Below are 21,300 nucleotides of genomic sequence, written 5' to 3' on the forward strand. Positions count from 1 at the left end.
CATTCATTTTTTTTAAGGTATTGTATTAATTCCCACTAAAGATTCAATGTAACAACTGTTTCGTTTTTGTTAATTTCTAGTATCTCCCAGCTACAATGCTAGGTGCTGGTGAGGACCTGATGAATGGTAACATCACCATCACTTCTAGAATAAAGGCTAAACACACCAGGATGGCTTACAGAGCCCTCAAAGATCTGCCCCTACCAGCATCAACGCCTCCCATGTCCATCATTTGCCCACTGGGGTACATCCTATTCCAGCCACACTTATAGTTCTCTGAGACCATGTGACTTTTCTTATACCTCCAAGATTTTGATGTGTTGTTTCCTCTGCCCAAGATGGCCTTCCTTCTACTTTGTGAAGTAAATTCTTTACCTTCTTACAACTCTGCATCAAACAGCACCTTCTTACTATAGCAGTTATTACAGTGTTGGCTAAGTATTTGTTTGCATCCCAGTCCTCCAACCCCTGAATTGTAAGAAGACATGGCAAGATTCACCTGTTATTTATCATTCTATCCCTAAGCACCTATCACAATGCTTGGCACATAGTAGGGGTATATAAGATGTCTGTTGATGGCTATATTTCAATGAACATAAAACTTGAATTCAAAATACAGAGCAAATAAGTCTATCAAGTCTACAATTATTTTTTCAAATAGAATTCATATTATAATAATCTATTTCTTTTAAAGTCATATTTTTTTTCACAAATTTAGACTGTCATTTTTAATATAAAAGCTGAGACAAAAACTTTATAAACAGAAAAGAATGGCACATTTCCAAATGTTATCTACTGTGTTTCCATGCACAAAATATTAAAAACCACCATCAGGTAACTTTAGTTTCAACACTTAAAACTCAAATTACAATACACACACACACACACACACACACACACACACACACACACACATATATATAGTTTTGCTCTTTCTAGGTGTAAATTACCTCAATGATTGTTGGCTTCCCCACATTTTCAGCTGTTGGGGACCCATATAGGACTCCATCACTATATGGTGTCCTTTGGATATATCGAAGCCATCCAGGTCGGTCTGGGTAACCCATTAAATTTGTATTAAATGTTATGGGATCATTACTAATCTCGCCTAGATAAGAAACAGAGAATTAAGACATAAGACAGTTATTTTCACACATGTTGCTTTGGTAGTTTCAATCAAAACATTCTGTCTAAAATTTTTTTCTTACATTTGTAGCCAACTAAATACACACATACAAAACCCATCTGGGAATTTAAATTAGGGCACCACGTTAAAAAAAAATCCTTTTGGTTGTTTAATTTGTCTCAAAATCTGATGCAACAAAGAAAGCAGATTCATACAATTTTCTTGGAAATATATTTTTCGTCACCTAACAGTGAGATAGTTCTGCCAGTGAGACAACTATCTTTCAGGATAATTCCCTAATCATGCTGATGTACTCATTCTTTTGCAAAATATTCCATTCATGAAACTCTGGACACTATCATATGAGTATTAAAGATACTCCAAAATTATAAGTCTCATCAAAACAAAAATAATGTAATTTTAAAACACTGGAGGATAGGATGAAAAAGATGTTACAAATCCATAACAACTGTACTAATGACAGCATTTATTAATCACAAGCAATAATAACAGCATCATTTATTAGCACATCCTGGCCCTGTGTTAAATGCTTTACAAGCCGTATTTAATCTTCTTGAATACTATTAGGAACATGGCTAACTACATTGTGGGAGAGTTTTCAGGTACAGTATTCATCATATAATCTTCAAAAAGAATAGTTATATTAATTCTAATGCTAAAAACATTCTTATACAATATAATTTTCAGAAAATTCATTTTTATTTGCTGCTTAAGGAAGAGTTATAATGATATCTTTTCTCTTGCTATTCTTTGTATATCTTCATTAACTTGATGGCATTTATGATCATTCAAAATAACATATTTAAACCAATAGTGAATTAAATAAGACTTCATAATTGGTATCACTTAAAAGGAAAAATTAATCTCCATAATATTATTATGGAGTTATATAAAATCTCCTATTGTAAAAGCTTTTTAAAAGCTCTTACCTAATGCCATTTTTCATTCTCCTCTACAACATATGTATAGTTTTCCAAAAATTAATGTACTATGTGAGAATCTAGGTCTTAATATAGAAAATCATAAGTTTACAGCTATAATTATTTTCATGTGAATATAGGTAGGTCACTTGTCAGAGACATAAAACTCAAGACTGAGAATCCAGAAATATGCTTTCTTTAACATTCAAAAATAAATTATTTTTGTCTGTAATTAAATTCCTAATCTGAAAATGAGAAATGTCCTATAACAATTTATCACATATTTAGACCATTTGAAATAATGTTAATGATATTTTATCATATATGTCTAGATTGTGCAAATTAAACAAAAAATTTAGTATGTTAACTGCTTTTTTTTCCTCACAAAGAACATACCAGGTTTTGGGTAAGGTGGAAATTCCCCCTTAAAATATTCTCTTTCCAAAACATGAACAAAGAGGACACCTGCTGATGGGTATACATTCCGATCAGAGTGTACCTTGGAGAAAATACTGTACACTGAAAACGAAGAGGAAAGATAAGTGACAGAAAGACAAATAATGAGATACACCCTTGATAATTCAGCTTACACTGTTTATAAAGAGGGGTCTCACTATGTAGACATTTCTGGAAAAACTGAAGCAACATGCAAGGAAACCGTTAATAACAATTTGTTTTAAATGGAAGTGATTTCAGGACAAAATGAGAAAAAATTCTTTTGATTTGTGTTTACAGCCTTTTCAAACACTACATAGACAAAATTATGCACATTTAATATTTTAGACTGTTATTAAATAATGAAGCTATCCATAATATCTTTTTGGTAATTTCTTTTTATTTCAAGTTATTACCAACAAAATACATCATGAGAACTGACCAGCTACATAATTGCTACAGATTTTTTTCTTCTTTCCTTTTTTTTTTAAAGCAAAGTACATAGAGTAATTTTTAAGTGGTAAGAATCCATACTATACTAATTGTTTTCCAGACAAAGCATGTCAGACTATATAACACTATCAATACATGTAATGTAGTTTTTACGTATACTTATAAAAATGCATTGGATACTTTTTCTGGGTATTCATTCCTTGCATCTCTCATAGAAATGATTTATTCAATTTTCCCTGATCTTGATATTTAATAATTCAAACAATATAATCTATTATATTATGCTGCATCCTAAATAAGCAATAACAATTACATAATAAAATTCAGGCAAAATAATTTGTTTAAGTGAAATAAGCAAATTTCATGATTTACCAGTTACTTAAGACATATGATATGAGTACATTAAAATGGCCAATTGTTTTGATTAGTTTCCACTTGTTTTTGCTCTGATAGCATCTTCTCCACTAACACATTATTGCCATTACTCTTGTCACTTCTACAATCTCTTTTGGGATTCTATTTTCCTGATTGGCTAGTGGCTGCAATTTTTAGATAGATAAACCCTATCAGGCCAGTTCTTTCTTTTAAGTCATTAATGGATTTGTAAATATGGTAATTAACCTTATGAACCACAAGGCTGCTCACTCCAAGCTCACAACTTACTAAAAGTCTTGGATAGCAAGATCACTGAACTACATTTTTCAGCACAAAAATAAAAAATCCCACAAAATGTTTCTTTGTCTGTGAAAACTTGTTCCTGCAGTTCGGTGGATGGCTGCCAGAAAAGGGGGAACCGAGCTAAAATATTTGACTTGTAGCTTCACGTATCTACAGATTTACTGCTAAAAACATAACTTCAAAGGCAGTATAACAGAGGGAAGGAAGCTACAAGTTATGTTTAAACTAGGTATGTAGAGAGATCTATTCTTTCCTGATTTGTTTTGTACTAGTATTCATAAGTGATCTTCCCCTGTGGCATTTACAGTACCCAACTTCTACTCAAGAACAATGTACTTACCAGCAGGAATAATCCCATTCCCCAAAACAAGAATGAATGAATCACAGAAAAATAGTAAAGATGAGAATTTTATACTTTTTTTTTTTTACCAGTTTGATACCACAATGTACCCCGAATGTGAAGTGCTATGGGGAATATGAAGATGAAAGAGACCCAAGAGACCCTGCCACTGCCTTCCAGGAGTTCACCATCTGGTTTGGGAGACCAACATCCACCTAACTAGGTATTATCCCAGAGGTAAAACTGCTTTGGCAACACCTGGAAATACGGGAGGAGCAATTAAGGTTGGACAGATTCGGAAAAGATTTATGGAAGAAGTGGAATTCAATATGGCTCTTAAAGTACTACAGTAGTAGGATTCTGAAACTCAGAGATGTGGAATTTCAGCATTTCAGCAGTGAACATATGTGCAAGATACAATACTGGATACTGTGGGGGCCTTTCAGGGAAGGGAATTAAGTCAGTAATGCTGGATCCTGGGGTAAATTTAAGGTAGGGAGAGGCAAAACTGGGAAGAAAAGAAGAGTCAAAATAGGGAGTTTTGAACTCCTGCTAAGAAGTCATTTCACTCTGCATATCAAAGTATTTAAATTCAGGATCACAACCCTACATCCAAAGCAGAGAACATTTCAAATAATCTAAAGGAATCCCTTTGTAGTTTATCTAATTATCTAATTTATTCTTTCGAGAAATTAAAAATACCTTGAAGTACAGCACTAAGTTTTATTTACTTTGCTATTTTCTCGGCAGCTAGAAGAGAGTCTGGTATATTTGAATAATTGTATCAATGCCTATGGAATGGATGAGTACATTCTAATACAAAGTACAGCAGAGGTAAACACAAGTTTCCTATTAGTGAACTAAATATATATAATACTTAGAGGGGTAGCATTCTGTAGATTATCATCCTTCATTGACATTATAAACTAATAGTCTCCCTTAGTATTTGCTGCTATAAGGTGGTAAAAGCTAGCTAACAAAGCAAAATGAAAGGTTGTTCATATTAAATAATACTGAAATGATTCCATTTTCTACATTGCCCTCCACAGGTCCTGAAGTGGAACCATTAAAGAAAGGGTACCTACCACTCCATATCATCTCACTTCAAGAACTTGCATAGAACATCTCAGTTTCTGCTTTTATAAAAAACATTTCTGCATTCTACAGAACCAAGACACAATCTACCATGGCCCTCCTGGGTTTGAAGATGACAAGCACATTTCTTTATTCATGTGTACTCAATTGCCTTTCAGCAATCTGCTGAACTGCATACTTGCTGGTCAGTTACCTTGGCAACTCCACAGTAAAGGCTGCTTCACTTTAAGTATAGTATGCCATTCACTTTGAGAAAAACATGATACAGATGTATGACACATTCATCATCTAGAAATGGAAAATGACTAAGCCACTATGTTTTGTTTGTAAAAATAATACTTCCTTTCTGTAGCATCAGTTTAAATTACAGGCACCCACACAACATTTTAGAGCAGTGCCCTTTGCCTTTCCCTTTCGCATTTGTTACTTGCAAAACAAATAGCTCTTCAACAGAGGCAATTTGGGCAGTATTTACACCTATGCTTCCTTTCAAAAACAACAAATGCCACAGAGAATTCGAAGCTATAGGTTCTTGTTCTAAACATGAGCTATATAAAGCTGATTGGGGTCCACTCCAACACCCACAGAGGCTATTACTAACAGTTAACACATGTTGCACTCACATATGCCTAGGCAGCACTCACAAACCGTAAGCTTAAAGCATGTTGTTTTCCTTAAGAGCAAGTCTTGAAAATCAAATTTAAACACTCTAAGAATCCACAAGACTAAGATCTAATAATATCTGAAATATACATGTGTACAGTGCCATGCTAATCAAGCCAAGGTAACAGGGTCTGGCCTCTCTGTGTATCGCATGGTTTTGCAATCTTCTACGGCTGCAAATCCATTACCTCTGCAAACATAAGCCACTAGATATAAATGAAACTGGAAACCTATGGGTGGTTAAATCCATGCAATTCTATCACTATTAATGGGAAAAAAAATGAAAACCAAAAGTCCAACCCACAAGAGGTCAAAAACATCATCTCCAAATAGCAAGCATAGCTAGATTTACAAAGATTAAAAACTTCTGAAGACAGGTAGTCATAAGGAACAGAATTTTTTAAGTAATAATTACATATCTGAGTAGAGAAAGCCAAAGGGGTATGTAAGCCAGTAGCTGGGATCATTATCTCACTCTCCCTAAACATAGCTCCAATGTATCTCATCACCATGTTACCAAAACCTTGTTCACAAAACTGTTATCTGTATGTTTCATTCACAGGGTATAGAATCTGCAGCCATTTCAACAACTCTATATTATGTGACAGCACAGAGCCCAGAATCAAATAACAGACCATGAAAGCAGTAGCAAAAAAATTGGGACCTCATGCTAGCTAAACAATGTCTTGTTTTCCTTTACTAATAGTCCAGTAGAAACTTTCTCTCTCCATAATGAAGACGTAAGGGTGTGCATGTGTGCTTATTACAATTACCTTCAAAGCAAGTTTGAATGTATTTAGTAAACATTAAATTTTGAAAGTATTATGGTGGTACGTTGCCAATGAATCCACAGCATATAACTTCACAATTCTCACAATGATTATTCTTAATGGCATATGCATAAGCACAGGCACACACACAGCACCTTCGCTACAAAAATGTCCAGAGAACACTTGCCAGCCCTTTTTCTGCATCACCAAGAACAATTACATGGCTATAAAGATAAAATAACAACTGAGTATAAGACCCTGCAAGTTTGAGCTAGTTTTAAATGTTAAAGCCATCTCTCTTCTGAAATCTTTGAGAAGAAAGTCATAAAGTATTGTCAATATTTATGTCCAGGTGACTTTTATTAGGTACCCAGTATGTTTAGGTCTCTCTTATAGATGCTTTATTAATAAACTAATCACTTTAAAATGTCCATTTATATCATCATTTTCTAATTTTTAAGGTTTACAAGGATCTAATAAAATCTCAGTTTACCAGAACCACATGAAATGAATTGTTCCATGGAGCTGATGTTTCTGAAGTACTCTGCAGTTGATTCTTTTTCATGATGGTATAAGATCATCATTTTGGACATCAATTGTTGCACTCTGCTCTATTATACGGTGATACCCGTATGGACTGTTTGGTTGCCTTGTCATTTACGGATCACACTGTGGGTCCCAGTCTGCTAATGCTTTTTAAGGTTGTGTATTTTACAGATTTTGTTTTCTCTTCTGTAGACAAGTTGTCAGCTGTCATTTCTCATTGCTAGCAGTATGTTTCCCATAGCAGCTTCTCTATTCCCTCTAATTTGCTGTTATTAATCGGCTGCAGGTTTAGAAACCAGACTACCAAATGAGGCAGGGTTGCGCATTAAAGTAAAATCAAATGCGTGCTGTTTAACGCACATAGGGCTCTGCTAGATGTAAAAGACAGGAGCCTGCATTCGCATCATCTATTTTGGCTGCCGAAAGACTCTTTTGTGGCGTATTTCCTGGTTCTTAGTTGACGCAGTACACTTCTGAATAGATGATCTTACTATACTTGAGAGAGAGCCATTACTTAAGGCGATGGCAGCAGAAACTCTGTTATAAAATACATTCACAAATAAATAGGTGTACAATTGAAAGTCTTAATTCAACCCATATATTACATAACCATGAACTGTCAAATAAAAAATGGATTGAATGCATTGTATAAAATAATTACTTACATATTCGATATGTGGGAAAAACACACTGCACAATTTAAACAAAGAGATCTATGGATTAAATGATATATTGCCCTTAGTTATAGCTAAATCAGCCTAAGATACTATAACACAATATAATTAATAAGTAACATATTAATAAGCAATTAAAGTCTATTTCTAAAAGCATTTCAATTTTATCAATTTGTTTCTCACATGAAGAGTTTGAAGATGGAAGCTATTCATTGGGAAGCGTCGCAAAGGTGTTTTAACTAAGTTCAAATTATTTAAATATGATAGTATATATTTCACAGCTAGGAAACTAGTTGTTCAAGTAATTTGAACTTAGTTTAAGTATTGCCTTAACAGTAAGTATTATCTAAAAAAATGTTTTGGATAAGAATGATTAAGAAGGTTTTAAGGTATGTCGAGGATATAAAGAGAGTACTAAACAGCCACCTATCTGCTGTATCTTTTAAAATAAATCGTTGCCTAAGCAACTAGGTTTCATCATCCCTGATAATTAAAAATGTTAAGTACTGACAGAAAAATAATACTTCTTGTCTCATATTTTATAGTTTTAACATCTAAAAACTCTTTATGAGATTCAGAGTCCCTGTATACACAGGAATTGATTACAATAGGCAAATCTCACTTGCTGTCTCTGCATCAAAAGAACTCATTTCAAGGTTTGCATAGCCTGATACATTTATGGATTCCTTTCTAATTTATTTTTTAACATGTTGTTACTACAGTCAAATTGAAATTTAATTATTAAACCATGTAATTGCTGTAGAGAAATATTTTAAGAGATATCAATATCCAGCCAGTTAGACAACCTGTTTTTGTTTTTCTCACTAAGATTTACCTTGTGTTTTATCAATACAACTTTATGAATCTTGGCTTTGAATCAAAAGCTTTTCTCAGCAGTCTGCCCTTCACCTTTAATTCACTCAACATCAAAGTACTGCAGGCCATTCATCTGGCATTGGCCAGCTATTGTTTTTTTTCAGTCACAGATAGTTCATGCCTTGGCTGTGGAATCCATCACTGAGAAGGCATTACAGTGTCTTTGTAAGCTTCATTTCTCTAAGAGATATGGCCACTTTTCTTTACATGAAGTAGGAGAGGAAACCATTAATTGAATCTTCTACAAAAAAGCAGAAGAGTTTCTTCATGATATTTTTCCCAACTAAAACCACTTACTTTTAATTTTTCCAAAGTGAAACTAAACATCTTGATTATTGTGTGATTTCATGTGTGTGAGTTTTTTAAATGTCAGTTGGTAAAAGGTTGCAAACCATTGCTAATTGGTGATCAATAAGCTTAGTGTCATAGCATGCTACATTGAAAAGAGCTTTATATGTCATCCTGTCTGGGCATGCCAAATATTTTCTTTATTAAGAGACAGATCATAACATTATTTCCTACCTGCATATGGCCTCTGCCTCCTACTTAACCCAGGATTCCTGACAGTTACTAACAATCAGAGTTTGCATGCATTTGCTCTCCTGGAGAGTTCAGTCCATTTTATAGATAACAAAATTGAACATAGAGGGACTAAGTGACTGCTTCAAGCCTATAGACCCATAACTAGAAAATAGAAAAAAGGAAGAGTGGGTGTGTCAAAGAAGCTGATGGCCCTCAGCTTGCTCAAGTAGGTCTTCCTACTCCCATTCCAAGGAAAAAAAGAAGAGATTTCATAGTCCATACCTGGAGTATTCCTTATTACTTTTGTAACCACTTACTGGGTGCTGGGGTAGAATGTCAAAAGTGTTGTTCTAAGGCATTCAAATTCCTTGGAATCCTATTTACAGAAAAAGTACCATCCTACTGCTTTAGCTAAGAATTGGAATATTCTTTGCTGGGCCTGGCAGCTCACGCCTATAATCCCAGCACATTGGGAGGCCAAGGCGGGCAGATCACCTGAGGTCAGGAGTTCAAGACCAGCCTGGCCAACATGGTGAAGCCCCATCTCTACTAAAAATATAAAAAATTAGCAGGACATGGTGGTAGGTGCCTGTAATCCCAGCTACTCAGGAGGCAGGAGAATCGCTTGAACCCGGGAGGAGGAAGTTGCAGTGAGCTGAGATCATACCATTGCACTCCAGCCTAGGCAACAAGAGCGAAACTCCATCTCAAAAAAAAAAAAAAAAAAAAGCTACACAAAACATACATTTGTTAAATTTATTTTATATATAAATGATCCTATCATCTTTTGTGCTCTCTTGAAATTTTCAAAAAGAGATGACTGGGATTCATGGTCAAGAACATCTCAAAGAACATTCTATATCTGAGACAGCATTTAAAATGGCCTTGCCATACAAGCTACTAGTATTTGTTATTATAATTTTAAAAGTGATGAAACAATTCTCCTCATACAGTTGACAAAACTTACTCCCTGTATAAGGTATCTTGATAATTCAGAACTATAATGGTAGGATATAAATAGGATGAGAAGAAAGAAAAATAATCTAAAGGATGAGATCAAGCTAAACTGAAGAAATAAGAAAATGTGATAATCTAAACTCGTTACCTCCGTAGATTCAAGATGGAGTGATCATTTCTATTCTCTTGTGTCCCAAGGAGAAAATCAGTGTGAGGTTCAATGACACTGTGAAGTTTGAAACAGGAAGAGACTGGCGTCTCTTAGAGATTCTAGATGACACTATATGTCAAGGTCTTGAAATGCATTTCCCTGAGAACAGCACCATAATAGATGACTCTGCTGAGTGTAGCAGCTGTTGAGAGAGTATTTTTTTTTGGCAAATCAAACAACAAGAGGAGAGAGAGGCATGCTCAGAGAGGATAGAGCTTCCAAGGATCAATGCTAAAGAGAAAAGACTGAAGAAAAGGGATGACTGCAGTCTAGTGAAAAATGATGTGAAGTCTAGAGGAAGAGTCTTCAGAGATCGTAGGTGAGGGACAAGGAACCAGCACATGTCCCAAGTCCTTTGGAGATGACAGAGCAGAAGTGCAGTGCAGATTGCAACAGTGAAGGACACTGAGGACCCATAACCAGAAAATAGATTAGAAAAAAGGAAGAGTGACTGTGTCAAAGAAGCCGATGGCCCTCAGCTTGCTCAAGAAACCAGCCAGATAAGGGTGTAATCAGGGGTGATTCCCTTGAGGGAACTTGGGAGAATCTGATGGCAATATCTAAAGAGAATGTGGGGAAAAGAACTATGAGATCATGGGCCTGTGTCCTGGAAAAAGTGCGTCTAGTGATTTTTAAAACAAATTTTTGTGATCTTTTCATGAGAAGTTACTTGTATGAAACTCTATGTATGTTTTCTTACAGATCTTAGCAATGAAAATTCCTTTAAAATACACAAGTATTTGTAGGTTTGTTTCAAAGTCACTTGGGAAAGAAGATGTTGGGAAACTGTCCCATTGTGAAAGAGATCTGGGGGTAGAAGTGTCCAGCTGAAGAATAATTTGGCTCCAGCTATAAAAATGTTAGTGACGCCCAACTTCATTGATGTATGAAGAAAATGAAGTGAGCCAGGAATCAATCCTACAAGTACCCAGCAGGTTTCATCTGGCATTATCATCTTATCACATAAAATTACTGTTCTTTTGAAAACATTGTAACATTACTATTATTTTTATAGACATTTTGGTTGCTCCAAAGTTAGAGAAACTACTATTCTGCTGATGTTCATGAACACATATAGTTAATATTCTGTGTGAAGGATCATAAAGCCAAAAAAAAAGATATATTAAGTGCAAGTTCATAATGGTAACTGGTATTTTGAAAACAACTAATATTTTGACTGTTAAGTAATGCCTTTTCTCCCTAATGAAATGCATTATTTCAAAGGTCCTGGAATATTGCTGATGGTCACATTTATAGATACTGAAGAAAAATTTAGAAGGATCAATCAATCATTTACAGGTCAAGCCATTTTCCCAATAGAAAACAAGTGCCACTAAGTAATAGCAAAACATATCAATTTGGTTTTGCAACAGGAATCATCCAAAATTAACCGAAATATGATTATTTTTCCAAGGTTACATACATGCTATTTAAAATGATACATGTTAAATGCACGTTTTTCAATATTATAAATAACTTGTTATAGTAACCACAGTAGGACAATTTTTATAAGTGGCAAGCTAGTGACTGGATAAAAGTTAGCTTAAAAACATAGGAATGGTTTTTAGTTTTTCTTTAAAAAGGGCAAAGCTACAGCCAAGGAAAAGGACTTGAAAAATAATGGATTAAGAATACAGAGGATCAGAAGTTTTAGAAGATTAGGAAAACAAAATTTTATTTTTTCAGACTTACTAACAACAACAAAAAAAAGCCACACATGACTAAAAAAGCAAAGAGACTATTGGAAGCAGACATTTAATTGGCTCCCCCAAAGGGATTTAGATTTACAACCTAAACTCACCATCTTTCATCCCAGCAGCCATTTTTCTGCTGATAATAAAATTGTTGGCCTGTCTGGTCTTCCAGTTAACTGTTCCATTTATGCCATCAGCACAGCTTAATAAAAAAGCTTTTCAGAATAAAACAAATGTACAAAAAAATAAAATTAATGTCATGTTAAAATGACTGTCACAGATCACCTACAATTAACTGGGATCAGATTCCTTCCAGCCCAGCTAACTGTTTAATTCTAGTCAGCAAATTTTTGTTGTATGTCGATACAAGGAGTATGTGGGGATACAAGACAACCAAGGCATAGTTCCTGCCCCTGAAGGAGCTTACAATCTATGGGGATTGGCAACTCATGTACATATACATATACATACATACACATATATATACACACACACATATATAATAAATCATACTAATTATACACACAAGTGGTAGAAAGCATACGTGCTATAAGAACGCTAATGGGGAAGCAATTATCTCTGGCTAGGAATGTTGTGTTAAGTTTAAATAGCTTTTAAATTCACAGTTGAATTTTCCTTACACTGGCAGCAATGACTAGGATAGGGGTTAAGGAATACTAAATAGGGGCTACTGCAAGAGTATCAGATAGCAGTCAGGGTGAAGCACAAGGAAACAAAAAGTGGTGCCAATTACAAGACAACATGGAGATAATACTGACAATACTTTTTCAAATTGCTAGGTGTAGGGATAAAAGGAGAATCAAAGACGCCTTTGAATATTTTATCTAGAATGACACAGAATAGCAATACGTTAGGAACCTCAGAAAAGTCAGTTTCAAGAGAAAGATGATTAATTTGATTCATGATATGTTAAACTTAGGGTACTAGTTGGACATCTAGGTGAAACTATCTGAAAAGAAGAAGATAATGTAATGCGGCTTCACATACAGATTTAAAGTTCTTCTCCAGAGAAATGATTATTGAAGCCAAAGCCCTAGTGTGATTCCTTAAAGATACCATGTCCCTGGTTACACATACATCAGGCTCTTACATAGAAAGTGATCTGGAGCAAATATATGTTCCTGTTCTTGACCCATTCATCGATCCTGTTTTTCATCATCCAAACTGCCAATCTGCTGTCTACTTTCTGATTTTTCACCCTTACATTTTAGACATGATAGATGTGGGCACCATTTTTTCTGATTACAATATTGGCTCTCTATCCTATTCTCCCTTGGGCTACTTTAGGTAAGTCCCTTGTGGATTCAGCTCAGCCCAAGAATTGCCCATGGGATTTGTCCTAGCTTCTGTGTGTTTGTTTTTTTGTGTTTTTTGTTTTTGTTTTTGTTTTTTTTGAGATGGAGTCTCGCTCTGTTGCCCAGGCTGGCATGCAGTGGTGCAATCTCGGCTCACTGCAACCTCTGCCTCCTGGGTTCAAGAGATTCTCCGGCCTCAACCTCTGGAGTAGCTGGGACTACAGGCGTGCACCATCATGCCTGGCTAATTTTTGTATTTTTGATAGAGACGGGGTTTCACCATGTTGGGCAGGCTGGTCTCAAACTCCAGGCCTCAGGTGATCCACCCACCTCGGCCTCCCAAAATGCTGGGATTACAGGTGTGGGCCACCGCACCCAGCCTGTCCTAACTTCTGGACCTGAAATGCAGTAAGAAAGAATGCTCAAAAGGTAAGAGGGACAGCAAAAGCAAAACAACGTTAATAAATACATTAACATATCAAAAGCAGAGGATGATTCAGCAAAGAAAGAAGAGAGAAGCAGTCGCAGAGGTTGAAAAATGAAGTCTGAAGAGTCACATAAGCCAAGGGAAGAGAGATGTCAAGAAGCAGAGTGTGATCAACATCCTCACTTACTGCAAAAAGGTCAAAGAGGATGAGAGCTTAGAAAAGACTGCTAGATTTGAAAAGTGAGAAGTTACTGGTGACTCCTTGAAAGTGGGGTTCCGATAAAGTGGTGAGAGTAGAAGCCAAGCTGCAAAAGGTCAAGGTGTAGATGCAGAAATTACAGTTAATCTTTCAAGAACACTGGTCAGAATAGGGAAGCAAAAAGATCAAATGATAGACTGAAGAGTAGCAAGGTGGACAGAAGGTTGGTTATTTTAGTAGGGATGACATGTTTTGTATCTAAATAGAGGAAAAGATGTAAGGAGGGGAAGAGATTAAGGATAAAGAACAGGACCATAACTGGTAAGATACAATCCAAGAAAAGGTAGAATGGGTAGGACCAAGCATGTGGAAGTAAGGAAAACACTTTGGGCATGAGAAAAGGAAAGGAAAGTGAAGACAGCAACAGTTAGTGGGGTACGGCAAACTTAACTTTAAAAGAGCTCCCCACCTTAATAAATCAGAAATAAAAGGCATATTTCCTTTTCAAACTGAATTTTCAGTAAAAATCTGAACTTAAACTATGAAAAATCCAACCCTTCAAAATGAGAAAAGAATACAATTCAAAACCCAGATTATTACTATTATTAGTAGTAGTAGTAGTGTTTTTAGAGATGGGGTCCACTATGTTGCCCAGGCTGGACTAGAACTCCTGGGCTCAAGCAATCATCCTACCTCAGCTTCCCAAGCAGCTAGGACTACAACCACTGCTGGGACCACTGCAGCCGGCTAAAACCGAGGTTACTGATTTAATCATTACACACTGTATGCTTGTATCAAAATGTCACAGGTGCCCTTTATATATGTACAACTATTACATATCCATAATTAAAATTTTAAAAAGTTGTTAAACCCAGGTTATTAAAAACAAAACCTCAGGTGATCATGTCAGTGACACCTAGGAGTACAAATCAAAATCCACAGCACCCCCCAAAATAAGCTACTTAATTTGTATTCAATTTAAAAAATATGTCAAATTAAGAATATTAATTTTATCTACTAAATGACCAATCTTATGAATTTCTCTAATAAACGGTTTATTTAATAACTAGTTATGTATTTTTAAATCTAGATGAATAATACAGGAGGCATTTCCCAATAATTTAAGCTAAAACAGGATCAGAAATGCTAATAGTCTCTTGTGGCAAAACACTCCACCCCCAGGGTTTTCCTGATGGCTATGTTCCAAAAGCAACATGCTGGTTACATAGGAATCACGTAGGCAGCTCCCCCAAAATACATATTCACATGTACCCCCAAAATATACATAGTAAAAAATTCTAAAACACATATTCAGGACTCCACCATGGAGAGTCTAGGTAGGTGGGTTACACAATTCCATCAGGTAATTCACACACAAAACTGTGAACTCTAGAAGACAGAGGAGCCATTACAGAACCCAAAGAAATATAAACTATTACCTAAAAACCCTACCCATTCCAACCTCCAGCTGATTTACAGATACAACCAATTTGTAAAAACATGCAAGACCTTGCTGGATAGTGGAATATCCCAACTAGAAGGACAAGAAACAGGTGGCCAAATTCTTCTCTACAATGTTCCAAAGAACAATGTATGTGTGGATATGACAAGCAACATTTAGATTTAACTGCTTCCCATCACCAGCTCCTGAGCAAGGTGCTTTCACATATACTGTCTAACTCAATCCTTACAAAACCAAATCATCTATTAATGTGTCTGAAGATTATAGGGGCTTAATCTTAAAGCATAATGAAGTAAATCCTGCAGGCAAGCAGACACTCTATAGAACTCTCCATTTCTCCATGAACTGGGTAGTTACCATAAAGAAAGAATGGGTTGAGTGCCCAGACAGCTTCTCTTTTGTTCCTTCCTTTATTCTAGCTCAGGAGTTCTCAGACTATGTTGTGCATAAGAATTACTGTTCAGAGTTTTATACACAAAACTACATATATTATACCTTATGGGCGATTTAAAGGATTTACTAGGATAACTTTAGGTCTATGGAATTTTTTCTTACACTCTTGCTTTTAAAATCCGACTAACCCAGCATAAGATTTAACACCACTACATGTCCTTGGCTAGTGAATCAATGCATCATTGCTCATACTTTCCAGGTCCTGTATAAGGGCAGTCTAGTTGGCTGTTACAGGATTCAAAAAGCAAATTGAAATGGTGTCTCAATTGTTTAAACAGAGTGGCAGGGTAGAATAGTTTAAACACAACACACAGATGTTGCTCTATTTCAAGGCCAGCACTGCTTTTGAGCACATTCATTTTTTAAAAGTTTGTATTGATCCAGATGAAGTCCTACTTTGACCACAGAAGACTGAAGTCCAATAAATCTCAATAAAAGGACAATGTTTTATGGCTCTACTCCCCAGGCAATATCACTAAAGGCAAGACACGATGCCACGAATGACGTGCTTAAACCAAGTCCCACATATTGAGGGAGAAACTTTAATAATAGGAAATAACTACTTATTTTTAATTGTATGTCCAATATCATGGATCTACTTGACTAACTTCTCGTATAGAAAAGTATTATATTCTGTACATTGACAAGTACAGAATACTCATTGAAAAAGGCTAGTATTTTAAAGTTTAATTTTCATTAGAAAAGGAACAATGCATTTTTTTAATGTGAGAATGAATTTCTCCAGGACGGAAAAATATGACTCAATATTTAAAATATTTATCCTACCTACAAATTTTCAAGATTAAATCTAATGTGTCAAGATATGTCAACCTTGTAGAGACTGGTTCTTGGACTTCCTCCAAAGACACTGGACTATCCTCAGGAATCTAAAAAGGAAGAGAATGCCACTGTGCTCACCAGGTTCATGGTAATCTACGTTACAATTATATCTGGGTGTGAGTTTAATTCTAGTTCATAAACACAAAAACAAAAAATCATATGCATCTTGCATTTACAAAGCCCAAGCTAAGAAGGCATTCACACAATTAGCCAGGATATCACTGTACATAATTTAATCATCTTTTCAATGTTCCCCCTTCAAAATCATCAAAGCCTAAATTAATCCAAAGGTGGCTGGCATGCCTTCACCTTCCCTAGAAACCATACGACAGTTAAAGTTTGTCTTAAGATTCCATGATTCCTTTTGAGTCTTCTAGCAGCATGACTACATTTCATCTGGCCTGGGGCAAGCACTCTCTGAAGAGATATTACTGTTTCCCAAACCTGAATAATTTGCTGACTGGGGGAGGAGAGGATTGCTATTTAATAAAAGTAATTGAAGAGCTGTGAATAGTGACTGATTGCTGATGAGCTAATCAGAATATCAAGGAATGGAAATAATAAATAATAACTTATTCAGACATCACTGTCCAAGTAAACAACCGGATATGCCAAATGAAATTTCATCTGATTATCATACTCACCTTAAAACCAAACTGTCAAGTCTTTCTCTGTCCACTACTTCATTTGTCTCTTTCATATTCCACTGTAAGGGGGATGGAAGACTTTGTTTTCAGAAGTTGGTTATATAGCTCACGTGTCCGGCCTCCCTTCCCTTCTCTTACCATCCCCATCCAAGTTGTTACGCTGCTCCCTGACCCTCTACATTTTTCTCTTCCCTTCTTTTATGCAATTCTCCTTATTTCTCTTAAAATTGTTTCCTACATCAAAACATTGTTTTTACATTTTTCCCTCTAAAAAATGTAAGTTGACCATTACTTCTCTTCTTTAGCTACAATGTCTTAAATACTAAGTGCTGGCTACTACACCAAGGGTTGTACACACATTAACTAATGTAATCCTTACAATGACTATGTGAAGTAGGTAGTATTCACTATATTTTACAATGAGACTACCAAGTTTAAGGAAACTATGTTAACTCACCCCAGGTCTTATGTTTACTAAGTGGCAGAGTTGAATTTTGAACCCATTTCGTGGCTGACTGCAAAGTCTATGTCATGAACACATCAATACTACCCCCAAATACAGTCATGCATTGCTTAATAATGGGGATACTTTTTGAGATATGCATTGTTAGGTGATTTTGTTGTTGTGCAATCAAAGAATGTACTTACACAAAATGATACACACATTTTTATTTATATATTTTTTTCATATAGAAAACCAAAGTTCCCATCACCATTACTATGCTATTTCTGTGCAGTGGAAATTAATCTCATGCACTATGGGCACCAAAACAAGAACAAAAACAATTTGGTGAAAGAAGAAAGCTTTAAGTTTTGGAACCTACGGGGCAAAAAAATGGCTTTACTGAGGAGGACTGTCTACCCCAACCTCTCAAAGGAGTTGGGAAAAGATAATCCTAAAAGAAATGTTACAGCAAGGCTTTAAATGAAGAATGCCAGAAGAAGCTAAAAAAAAATAGATATAAGAGACTTTAGGGTGAAATAAAACTGTAGTGCAGAAAGGTAGTGTTTAACATCAGTCTTTACAGACAGAGTGTCTGGGTTCAAATCCTAATTTTTGTCCATTGGGCAAGTTACTCAATGTTTCTGTGCCTCATCTGGAATAGAATAGTACCCATATCAGTGACATACTGTTGAGTATTAAATGACATAATGTATTTAAGAACTTTAGAAGAATGCCTAGCATATAATGATGTCCCCCCAAAATGCAAACTATTATTACATTTACTCTTCAACTAATTTGAATAAAATTTTGGATTTCTTTAAATACAATCATTTTTAAAAATATATCTTCAAATGAAAAAAAACTGTCATCACTACAGGTGGCATTATATAATAATACTGCACTCTCACTTTTTTCCACAATAATGACACATATGAAAAATGATATTCTATAGAAATATATAGTACAGTCAACTGTAGAGGCTACTCAGAAGAGGCAACAGCCATACCCAACTCCACTACATGGTTGCCCAAGGACTAAAAAAGATGGCATCTCAGCCAGTCCTCATTCTCTGCACTCAGCCAAGTTGAGGGCTGCAGTTTAACCCTTTTGAGGGAAGCCTGATGTAATAAGAAATGAATTACATCGATATTTACATTCTGACTCTCATAAGTTTTTAGATATTTATTCAGAGGAAACAATGCAACAAAAGCAAAAAGTTATGTGTGAGCAAGACTCAACTGCATTAAACACAATATCACAATTGAGTGGAAAGTTAAACGTTAAATATAACAAGTTTTGGTTTGACAGAATAGTTAATGGGGAAGGGAAGGTTACTAACTTATCTTGGTATTTTCTGCTCCTTTGCTCAAATAGCCTGAGAAGATAAGTTTGGGTTTCCACTCATGGGAACAGAACTATATATCTCAGGTGAAACAGGAACACCAGTGGGAACTTTAACAAAAACAATGTATACAAGCAACAGTTATATGCACCATTACAATTTAATGTCCTCACTTGCACAATGTTGGACTATTGTGAAAATAATAAAATTAGTGAAAAGCAGAATACAAAACAGTATACAGGCAATGTAAAATCTAGTGTAATAGTGCAATCTAGTAGAAAAGGATTAAAAAGCCAAGTGTATGAGCTATTGGGTTAGGGACGTAAAGCTGCAGGAAAAATTTCTGTTCACAATAAAAAATATAACAACGCTCACATGATATTTCCAACTAAGTAACCTCTAAAAAAGAAATATTCTTATATTGTATGTTTGCTTTAATTTGTTATTAATTTCCTTAATTATAAAAATCCATACATTCTCATTGTATTATGATACTTTCCAATAGTATAACCAGGAGGATACAAAATATAAACGTTCTCTCTCATATCCCTGTTGCCATCCCACCAATGCCACTGCCTAGCATATCTACCCTTAATCATCTTGGCATCATTCCATATTCTATGTGTGTACACACAAAAACACATACCATGCTCTTTTTTGCATAATATGATCACATTTTTTCACTTAGAATATATCTTGAACATGTTTACATGATAGCACATTTTAAGGCTACATCATTTTCTGCTATGTGTCTCAATCATAATTTATTTATCATCACCTCAAACTAAGCTTGTCCAAACTAGGACCCATAATCTTTCCCTTAAAAACTGATCCTATTCCAGCCTTCTTCATCCCGTGTGTGGTACCACCATCTGTCCTCATGTAGATGAAAGAAATCTGGAAATCATCCTTGAAATCTCCTCCCAAGAAACTTAGCACCAAATTCAATGCAACACTCACTCCTGTTGGTTTTTACCCCCTAAAATATCCCTCCTATCTTCATCTCCCCATCCCCACCCTAGCCCACAAGGTCATCATCTCTATCCTCAGTTACTAAAGGAGCTAACTTGTCTGCTGCAAGCTATTCTGACCCCTCCAACCTTTTCCTCACAAACAGCTAAAGTGCTCTTTTTGAAATGCAGATCTGATCATGTCCTGGTTAAATCCCTGCAAAGATTTTCCCATTGCTCTTAGTATAAAGATTAAACCCTTTAAGGTTGTCTACCAGGTCCTGCAAAAGTTGTTCCCTGACCTACTCTCTAGCCTCATTTAACATTGTGCTCACCCTTTTTCTGCTCCAACTCCACTGGACTTCTTTTAGCGCTTTCTGTTTACCATATTCAACCTGCCCCAGGGCCTCTACAGAGGTCTTCCTTTTACCTCATATATACCGCCCCTCCTTACTAATATTTACTCATCCTTAAGATCTGAGTACTTTCTTGGAAAAGCCTTCCTTAAACCCCCTATCTGGCCAAATCCTCTACTTACAAGTTCTAGTCAGGTTCGTAGCACTTACCATAGTTTTAAGGGCACATTTATATGTGTAATTGTTTGATTAATCAAACAATCTTGAAAAAAACCCTGTTCTTTGTCAACCCCACTAGCGTAAAAAGTTCCACGACAGCCGAGCTGTGTATTCCCTAGCATCCAGCATGGGGTCTCAAAACTAGTCAACACTCAAAAAAATGAATGAATAAAGGAATTACTGGCAGGGTGTGGTGGCTCACACCTGTAATCCCAACACTTTGGGAGGCTGAGGTGGGAGGATCACCTGAGGTCAGGAGTTCAAGACCAGCCTGGCCAACATGGTGAAACTCCATCTCTACTAAAAATACAAAAAAATTAGCTGGGCTTGGTGGTGGGTGCCTGTAATCCTAGCTATTTGGGAGGCTGAGGCAGGAGAATCACTTGAACCCAGGAGACGCAGGTTGCAGTGAGCCAAGACCTCATCATTGTACTCCAGCCTGGGCAAGAAGAACAAAACTCTGTCTCAAAAAAAAAAAAAAAAAAAAAAAAAAGAATTACTAATTAGTAAAGATGACCAGGATTTTTTCTAGTTTTTTAATTATGATTATCAATACTATAATAAAAATCCTTATCTGTATCTTTGAGCACCTTCACCATTATATCTGTAAGCTAGACTTCTAGCACTAAAATGGTTAGACAAAAAATAATACTGTACATTTCA

The 21,300-nt window shown here is 35.7% G+C and overlaps 1 protein-coding gene across 11 annotated transcripts in view; it reads right to left on the reverse strand.

The window, feature by feature from the left end:
- SGCE (sarcoglycan epsilon) overlaps positions 1-21,300 on the reverse strand; it is a 70,676-nt gene that overhangs the window by 41,692 nt on the left and 7,684 nt on the right. For 6 of the 11 annotated variants that reach the window (XM_030822105.1, XM_030822101.1, XM_030822099.1 and 3 more), the window contains exons 2-3: positions 2,464-2,586; positions 951-1,108 (exon numbers count right to left, since the gene is read on the reverse strand). In XM_030822105.1, the coding sequence (XP_030677965.1) occupies positions 951-1,108; positions 2,464-2,586 (281 nt within the window). Of the gene's footprint in view, positions 1-950; positions 1,109-2,463; positions 2,587-12,088; positions 12,197-21,300 lie in introns of all 11 variants that reach the window. The other 5 variants (XM_030822103.1, XM_030822104.1, XM_030822102.1 and 2 more) reach the window with 2 other exon arrangements.

Source organism: Nomascus leucogenys, chromosome 11, assembly GCF_006542625.1.
Source record: "Nomascus leucogenys isolate Asia chromosome 11, Asia_NLE_v1, whole genome shotgun sequence".
NCBI lineage: Eukaryota > Metazoa > Chordata > Mammalia > Primates > Hylobatidae > Nomascus > Nomascus leucogenys.